The sequence below is a fragment of the Coregonus clupeaformis genome, chromosome 7 (assembly GCF_020615455.1).
Source record: "Coregonus clupeaformis isolate EN_2021a chromosome 7, ASM2061545v1, whole genome shotgun sequence".
NCBI classification, from domain to species: domain Eukaryota; kingdom Metazoa; phylum Chordata; class Actinopteri; order Salmoniformes; family Salmonidae; genus Coregonus; species Coregonus clupeaformis.
Genome location: NC_059198.1, coordinates 24,178,742 through 24,187,980, shown reverse-complemented (window position 1 = coordinate 24,187,980; position 9,239 = coordinate 24,178,742). Strand labels below are relative to the sequence as shown.

The following is a 9,239-nucleotide window of genomic DNA, read 5'->3' as shown; positions in this document are numbered from 1 at the left end:
TCCATCTACATTATGCCCAAGTTGTAAAGCATTCTCCTGGGTGGTGTTTGTCAGTGTATTTAAAGTGTTTTTCTTTCTGCTGCTGAAGGTAACTGGATTGAAAGTGGTGAGGTTTTACTGAAAGTCCTGAGGAGGACTTCTCTAAATCACATGCTGATGCGCTGATGCACTGATACCCAGTTTATCTAAAGTCCTCAATGTCAGTTGATTAAAGAACTACCAAATGGTAGTACTCTGTCCCATAACATATTTTTTTGATAATTATGTTCAACATCTAAAAAGTTGTTTAAGTGGAAGTAATTTTATCCTTTATTTTTTCTGTGGAATTGGTTAGTCTTTATGTGTTGTCTTGCATTCCATAGGTTATATAGGAGGTTTGTTATACTATTAAGGGGGAACCATACTGTTTTGTGTCTTAATGTATATTTGTTTTGTTCCTATTGAAGGTTCTGGAACTGTTTGATGGAAAGTCTTATTAGAAAAGGCATATACATTGAATATGTGTTTATGAAAATAAAGACTATTCATTACTAAATAAATGCTGAGTTGTTGTTTTATTGTGCAATCCTGATGCTAAATCGTTTAGATGATTAGAACTTGTGAAAGCACAACATCTATGCATTCAAGCGGACAAAGGCTTGAGACCCATGTTCTATGGTGGTACCATCTATAATTTATGGCCTTACATCCTACCTCCCTTCCCCATTGGATAAAGGGGGGTTTGTGGTGTTTCTTTATCTAACGACACAGAAAACCACACTGCCGTGGTCCTCCTCAACAATAAGAGGTTTCCTGGTGCCCTTTCCTGTCACCTACCAGTTACCCACAGCCTTTGTGTCCTTTGCAGTTAATGTCCTTGCAATGTTTTGTAACCTTTTAATATTTTTACATCATATACTGGTGCCTACTAGAGTTATCAGTGATCTTCCTTAGTGCCAAATGAGGAGGAATCCTCAGCCTGAGCCCACTAAAGTCAAGTGATGTAAGGCAAGGCTAAATTACATTCAAATGATGTAGGGTTGGGATGAGTCTAAACGCCCCCATGCTTATCACGGGACACTACTCCTTGCAATACAGATATCGCAGGTCGAGCTCAAAAACATGGGTGTAGGTCAGAGATAAGAGACCGTTTACGTGAGTTGTGAGTTCACTGGCTCCATGTGTGGTTTCAGTTATTAGGCCTACACTTGTACCCTATTACCTGTGTATGTCTGCCACGTGCCTCCTTTGTTCCTCACAATAAGGAACCTCAATTATGCATGTTGAAAAAATTGCCCACTACAACTAAATGCAGTTGTCACTTAGAGTTGTGTTGTGGCCCTCAGCTTTCTCCAAGGGTTCCTGTGGTTTGGTGGGACATATTGTCCCGTTGGAAGCACGTTGTAAACTTATTCTAGTCCCGCCCACAGACATGAATGAAAATACTTTGTGAGTTTGAATGCTCCACCTCTACAGTTGGGATTGAGAAGAAAGTAAACAGCTTGGCTTGGACACTTGCTCACACCTTATCTCCTGTGATGCACGCACACAACTGTGTTGCGCTATCCATAGTATCTCAGAGACCGACTGTCACAAGGCGAGAAGGAGAAAACAGACGTTTGGAGCAGGTTGTCTACCAGTTATGCAGTACAACAGAACGCATAGGCCGCTTTGTTCTCAGAGGAGACAAAAAAATGACAAATGATAACCTGAATAAGCTGTTGGTATTTTGTGTATTATTTTGCGCTCAGAAATCGTCCATCGTGCATGGTGCACAAGCTTTGGAAACTAAAGGTAGGACACATTTTCCCCAAATATCCTACTTGTTTTCTTCACCTTCTGTAACACAAGTGTTTACAATTACAACACTTATTTTTAAATCATGTTATATTTTGTATTTTGACATATTATGTTTGATGTTTTAGATTTGGGTTAAGATATTAGACGTTATCAATTGTCTAAAGTTTTTTTTAGGTGTTTCCTTGCACAATTTGGTGAATTTAATGGCTGTTAATAATACAGTCATAACAATCATTAATCATCAATAGTCATTCCTCTGGAGCTGTTTGGGGACTTACTTTAAGTCTTCAGCAGTGTTTACTAAATTGTCAAAACATCTCCCGAGTGGCGCAGTGGTCTAAGGCACTGCATCGCAGTGCTAGCTGTGCCACTAGAGATCCTGGTTCGAATCCAGGCTCTGTTGTAGCCGGCCGCGACTGGGAGACCCATGGGGCGGCGCACAATTGGCCCAGCTTCGTCCAGGGTAGGGGAGGGAATGGCCGGCAGGGATGTAGATCAGTTGGTAGAGCATGGTGTTTGCCATGCCAGGGTTGTGGGTTCCATACCCACGGGGGGCCAGTATGAAAAATAAAAAAATTATGTATGCACTCTGGATAAGAGCGTCTGCTAAATGACTAAAATGTCAAACCAATAAGGTCCCAAAACCCATTTTCCTTGTGGACTAAGCCTTCCCTCCCTTGTCCACACAGTGGCTCTGCTCCTCCACGTTGAGCCAGAGAATCCAAAGTGCTTTGCTGAGGGGATGTGGGACCTCACCTGCTTCTGGGAGGAGGATGAGGAAAGGGCTGGCTCTGCTGATCAGTACTCATTCATATACACATACCAGTAAGTCATGATCCAGCAAAGCGTTCAGTTAATAATTGCTGCTGCGCGTACCATATCCTCTCACCCTGTCTTGGTAGAGGGTAGCTACCTGCTATGAATATGTGTTTTGAAGAATGATCACCTCAATTGCCCATTTAGCCTAGAAACTTGATACAAAGTGTGTAAACAACCCAAATGTCTCTCCTCCTCTGCAGGAATGAGAACAGCAGTGAGTGTGCCGTAACTGCCCTACCAGCAGCAGGCGGCAAGAGACTGTATTTTTGCAGGTTTTCCCAGACTCAATTATTTGTGCCTCTTGACATCCGGGTATTTCAGGATGGCCTGCTGATCCACAACCGCAGTCTCTTCGTTGAACTTGTCTGTGAGTTATAGAGTTTTCGTTGTGGGTGACTTTTGAGAACTATTCCATTTGTTTTTCTCAGGATTTAGGAATGAAATGTTCTTCTCCTGTCTGTGTGTCAGTCCTGTTAGACCCGCCTGCCAATCTGACAGTGACAAGTACAGGGAAGCAGGGGCAGCTGAAGGCCAGCTGGCTGCCTCCCTCTCTCAAGTACATGAGCGACAGCATGATGTACGAGGTCAGCTACGCCATGGCAGGGAGCCACATTGGAAAGGTACTGAACAACACACACCTCACCAACACACACACTTATATCAGAGGTAGAAGTTTGTTACCAGACAAGAGAAATGTTTGAAGTCTTTGTGAATAACGGTGCCGTTCCTTTATTGGCCTTCTGCAGAGATGTGTCAATGACAATGCATTATCGTCTCGTCTTCAGGTGGAGGAGGTGCAAGCCAGCTCTGAGCTCATCTTGCGTGGTCTGCAGTCAGGGACCAAGTACAAGGTGCGCATTCGTGTCAAACTGGACGGCATCAGCTACAGCGGCTACTGGAGCGCCTGGACTGACCCGGTACTGATGGAAACAATGCCTGGTGGTAAGCTTCTTTCTCCTGCAGCAACATTAACATTGTCACCAAAATAATGTGCTTGTCTTGTGAGCTAAACATCTTTGTTCTATTTGTGAGGGATCCCTCCCTTGGATTTCATCCCTGGTGTAACCTTGTTGCTGTGCCATCTTATTTGCAGACTTGGACCCTCTCATCGTGTCCCTGAGTCTCATCATCGCTCTCGTCCTCACCCTGCTGTCTCTCATTGTGCTCATGTCCCATTCCAGGTCAGTTTCCATAAACAACAACTTTCCATAGTTCTTAGTATACCAGACATCATCAGTGGTATATTTATGGAATAAGGCTGTACAATATTGTCCTCAGGTTCCTGTTGAAGAACATCTGGCCAATCATTCCCACCCCTGAAAGCAAGTTCCAAGGCCTCTTTACGGTTTATGGCGGTGACTTTCAGGTGAGTCAATTAAATCCAGTTTTAGTCTTTGTATCCTTGGAATATGAAACTCAGTATGAAGTACCTTGTGCAGTGTTTATCTATATCCTTTGTGTGTATCGTAGTCTGTTCATCTTGACTCAATATTAGTGCAGACTCCTGAACCTCTCTCATTCGGTTTGTCAATAGGAGTGGTTGGGCCACAGCACTGGAGGCTTATGGTTGAGGCCAGCCTACTTCTACTCCGAGGAATTCCCGACTCCACTAGAGGTCCTCTCAGAGGTTAGCCTTGGTCCCGCTTTGTCGCCCAAGGCCTCAGAGGCACTTGGTGAAAAAGGAGAGGAGGAGGAGGATGAAGACAAGAAGCTAAAGAGGGTGGACTCTGCCTTGATGGAGGGGTGGAGAGAAACCCCCCAGGAGCACTGGCTGATGGACCAGCTCCGGGCTTTTCATCAGCATCCTGCACCCCGGTCCCAGTCGTCTCTACTGGAGTCCCACGATGCCTACGTCACCCTCAACGCTCAGAACCACAGTGGGGAGGAGCCTCTTGATGACATATTGGAGGAAACCTTGCCCCTGCAGGTTCTCTTTGCCTCTGGAAGGACATCCTCTGAATCTCGCTCAGACTTGGGCTCCCTCCAACAGAGCTCAGGGTCGGGCCGCCTCTCGTCCCAGTCCAGTTTTGAGTACCCAAACCACACCTGGCCGCCCAAGGGCCCCGGGTACACCTACATGGCAGTGGCCGACTCGGGTGTCTCCATGGATTACAGTCCGATGAGCTCGAGTAAGATCGATGACATTGGGAAGGGAGTTATCTATACCAATGAGTACAAGAACGAGATCCCTGCACACAGAAGACCCATAGGTACCCCCATCCACTTTGCATTCTGAATTAAGGCTAAGCTATGTAACAGGCTATGAACTGAGGCTTAAAGGTCCAATGAAGCTGAAAAACAGTTGAATATTTGCCATTGGGTCGTTTGGCCAAGGCTTCTACATTGACTCGATCTTCTTGTCAGTGGAATGTAAAAAGCCAGGATGTAGGCTACTCTCATTACTATGCGATAACAGACAAACCAAAATGTAAGCTAAAAGGCTTTGGTAAGGAAAAGTCAAAAGTATCCCTGATAAGGATTGTATATTTCTTTGGATGTCATAAGCTCATTCTCACAATATCCCTTCATCAGAAGGCAGCTGTTTGATAAATACATGAACAACTGAAACACTCTAAAGCTGATATTATAAAACACATGTAATGTGTATATTCTAAGATCATTGGATCTTGTAGGTACATTTATAAGGTTACTTTCTATATTTTTACTGGAATAACTAGAGAAAGTTGACACTTAATTGTAAATATTGTGTTTGTCTATTGTGTATTGTACAAGCGTATCACTAAGATGTAACCCTGATCTTAACATGAAGTTCCTGCAAGAATGAAGAGGTACTGTAGGATGTGCAGGAAAGTGTTTAGGCAATGTGTCACATTTCAGTATGATGCTATTGTACACCTCTTGCTTGCAATGCTTAGATCAACAAAGGTTGTAAAAGTCATCATGGTTCCAGTGTATGAATGTTTGTATATCTGTCTAGCTAATTGTCACCTCATTGAATCTTACATATTATCATACATTTTGAGAGGGCATAATTGTTGAAACTGTAAATAATTTAAATTTTATCTTTTGGTTTAAATAAACACCAGTTTGTTGAAAATGTAGGCAATTCCTCCCACCCAACAAACAACAATTGTGGTTTGGCTAAATGTATAGTTAGATTGAAAAAACTGTCATTTTTTAAGTTGTCTCATTTGTAAAAATACAGTTGTATACATAAGCACGTGAATATGACAACTCAATGTGGTAGGGCAGGCATACTCAACTCTAACCCTACGAGGTCCGGAGCCTGCTGGTTTTCTGTTTTACCTGATAATTAATTGCACACACCTGGTGTCCCAGGTCTAAATCAGTCCCTGACTAGATGGGAACAATGAAAAAAAGCAGTGGAACTGGTTTCGAGGTCCAGAGTTTAGTTTCAGGGTGGTAGGGTATCACAATACTTTTTCCATGGCAAAAATTAAAACACAAAGCAGACTAAACTCTTTGGTCCTTTAAAAACCTGCTGTAGGTAAAATATTGTGTGCTATAGCTTGGAAAATAAATAAAAACATGACTCTGGATGACAACAAAATGATTTCCTAAAGAAGTTAAATCCGTTTCATGTTTTGTTTCTTTGCCGAGATAGTGGTATTGTCCCGGCCTTAGAATGTGGACAGTAGTTGAATAGGCATTGGGGGAAAGGGTATTTGACGTCATAACAAGTGAAGTTCACAACAATTTCCTTATATGAGTGACGTAGATCTTAGCATAATGAGCTGAGGTCCTGATCTGTCCAGAGAAGATAAGGAGCACAATCTCCTCACAGAACACAGGTATAGAACATAGCCTAGTAAATAAGGGAAAATCTTTTAAAAACAACCAACGTGAACATTTGTTTAGAATAAAGGCTCCAATCAAACATGTTTAGTTTATTTTTAGTTTATTAAACATGTAGAATATTAACTACTTCCTAATGTCTATTTTTAAATCCTTTGCTTTTCTGTTATTTTCAGTGTTAATTTCTAAACAAACTGCTGAATGTTTCCTCATTTTTTCATTACATGTTATGATAATACTGTGATGATTACCTAAACTGAACTTCTGGCAATCTATCATTTCTGTATCTCTTTACAGTCAACAAAAATGTCAATATCATGCCTAAAATATAACATAAATGTTAAGCAATTCTGATGCGCCTCCATATTAGATATCTTCACAATGTATTTTTGTACTAATATGACTTTAAAATGTATGCCATTAAAGCAAATCAAATCAAATTTTATTGGTCACAAACACATATTTAGCAGATTTTATTGCGGGTGTAGCGAAATGCTTGTAAACTGTGTACCATTTGATGTTCTTGTTGTCCTTTAGTTGAGAAAAACGTGGGGAGACATTCTAATAGTCCCTGATAGCTAATAGCTATAGATGGGTTGGTTTTTTAGCAATAAAACTGACGGGTGCACAGCTATGGGGAAAAATGGACGAGGTTGGCTTAGATTGGTGACAAAATGTACGCTATATTTTGTCTCCAATGTTTATTAAAGTTGTACAATGAGCACTTGTCGTCTCTCAAATACATAGTTACAGTTGTTGGTTAGCTAGCTAGCAACTTTTTGCCATATTAGCATAGAAGTGACATCAGTCAAAACAAGAGATGGTATCAAGAACAAGATAAAACTAGCTGAAACGAGCCACTTAAGATTCCCCACATGGCAGTTTCTTGTCATTGTTGCTAGCTATCTGGCCATCTAGAATGACAACACACGGCTTTCTGCCCCATTGAAGCGTGTGGATCGTTTGTGACGTTCTCTGCTATCCCGTCTATAGCATCAGCCTAATCTTCCCTTTACAAATGATCTTCGAAAGCACCACAGGTACAACGGTTAGACAAAAAAGTAATGTAATGGGAGTTGAATGGGTGAATGTGAAGTCACATTGTGTAGGAGAGATAAGACAACAGGGCAAGGGAGGAGAACAAACTAAAATTATAGTGTGCCAGAGCAGTCAGGAACAGTAAGATTGAGTCATAGGAGTGTAGCTCAGTTGGTAGAGCATGGTGCTTGCAACGCCAGGGTTGTGGGTTTGTTTCCCACGGGGGGCCAGTATGAAAATGTATGCACTCACTAACTGTAAGTCGCTCTGGATAAGAGCGTCTGCTAAATGACTAAAATGTAAATGTTTAATTCACGCAAAAACCTTGCTGAAAACTTTTTGTAAACACTAGTGAAAACCATTCTGTGCATTAGAAAAAACAGTTCCCCTTGCATCTCAGTCTTTGGGAATGCAATTGCTTGATATAAGTATATATGTTTTTTGCATGTCTCTTATTTCTTCCTCGTCCACTGGTAAGTAATTGAATGGATTTCAAACCATTGTAAACTCCATTGAGCGATTGGGGCGAATGACCAGTTGCCATTCTCGTGCCAGACTTGAATCCTCCTCATCCTTAGCAAGAGAGGCTTCTGTGATCCCAGCACCAGAGAGGTAAACATGCCACGTGTCCTGTGGTCCTGCTACAGCAGGGGCAGAGTTCCAGTCTCGGTCCAAGGTACACCTAACCTGAAAGTAGCGGTCTAACACTGAGAGGACAGGGTCTGGGGCTGAGGGGTCCCCACCAGCATGCCCTTCCCACTCGGACTGGAACGAGGCCATGACCCGACAGGGAGCCAGGCTAGTGGCTCTCTCCTCCAAGGTCTGTGTGAGAAATGCAGCCGTGTCATACAGCAGAGCAGAGATGTGAAAATGTATGCACTCACTAACTGTAAGTCGCTCTGGATAAGAGTGTCTGCTAAATGACTAAAATGTAATGTAAATGTAATGTGTGCAGTAGAGGACTGCTCTGCCTGCTGAAGGCCACCACTCACCCCAGGCCCGGGCAGGTAGCCCTCCAGTCTGTCCACGATGATCAGCGAAGGAGGGGCAGCAGATCCAGAGGCTGATTCATGCAAAGAGGCCACGTCCTGAAGCAAATCTTCCAAGGACCTGGGGTATGCAAAATTAATTTTCTGCAATAAAGTAATGCCAAGAATCAACAGAATATTTTTTTTAAGTGCTTGATGTCAAGATAAGAAATAGTAATGTCAGTGCGCTAAACAACGATGAGTTCAATGGGGGGTGTTGTCTTGTGTGTTATAAAAAATAAATAAAAAATAATAATATAAAAATATTCACTAACTGTAAGTCGCTCTGGATAACAGCGTCTGCTAAATGACTAAAATGTAAATGTAAATGTTATGTCATGTTTATCAAGGTTGTGCAAAATAACACAGCTGCTGGACCAATGCTAGCCAAGCTATGTAGTTTTTATTAGGGTCAAGTAGTACAAGAATAGCTAATTACCTTCACATTTCAGGGCTCATGTTGGACATGGATTCCTGCAACGATCCTGGAAGGCTCTGAATTTGAACTTGAGTGAAAAATGACACTTTGAGCCCCAATTCAGAGGCAGCAGTCACCGCGGCAAGTAGCAGCAACGAACGGTTGATGTTACAGTCTCCGACCACCAATGTACTGCATTTTGATGGTGCGATGATTTTGAAATCCTTACATTTTCCATAGACGAGCGTCAAAATATCGGCCATATCTTTCTTTAGCTATCTATCTACATGTTTGAACTTGGTTTATCGTTGTTATAACTTTGATAAAACGTTCTGCATGATGTGCAAAGAACATTTTCGTTTCCCGCCACGTGGTGTCAC

General features: G+C 42.2%; 2 protein-coding genes across 2 annotated transcripts; one reads left to right on the top strand and one right to left on the bottom strand.

The window, feature by feature from the left end:
- The first annotated feature begins 1,471 nt into the window (after positions 1-1,471).
- On the top strand, positions 1,472-6,076 carry LOC121569416 (erythropoietin receptor-like). The gene is made up of 8 exons (XM_041880350.2): positions 1,472-1,773; positions 2,469-2,604; positions 2,799-2,965; positions 3,067-3,218; positions 3,384-3,540; positions 3,692-3,779; positions 3,877-3,964; positions 4,133-6,076. Exons 1-8 carry the CDS (start codon positions 1,518-1,520, stop codon positions 4,832-4,834), a joined length of 1,746 nt encoding a protein of 581 aa, XP_041736284.2. The 5' UTR covers positions 1,472-1,517; the 3' UTR covers positions 4,835-6,076.
- Positions 6,077-7,649: 1,573 nt separating this feature from the next.
- LOC121569415 lies at positions 7,650-9,122 on the bottom strand. The gene is given in 3 exon segments (XM_041880349.1): positions 7,650-8,235; positions 8,406-8,546; positions 8,865-9,122. Coding segments are annotated over 3 exon segments (729 nt in total). The 3' UTR covers positions 7,650-7,905.
- Positions 9,123-9,239: the final 117 nt, after the last annotated feature.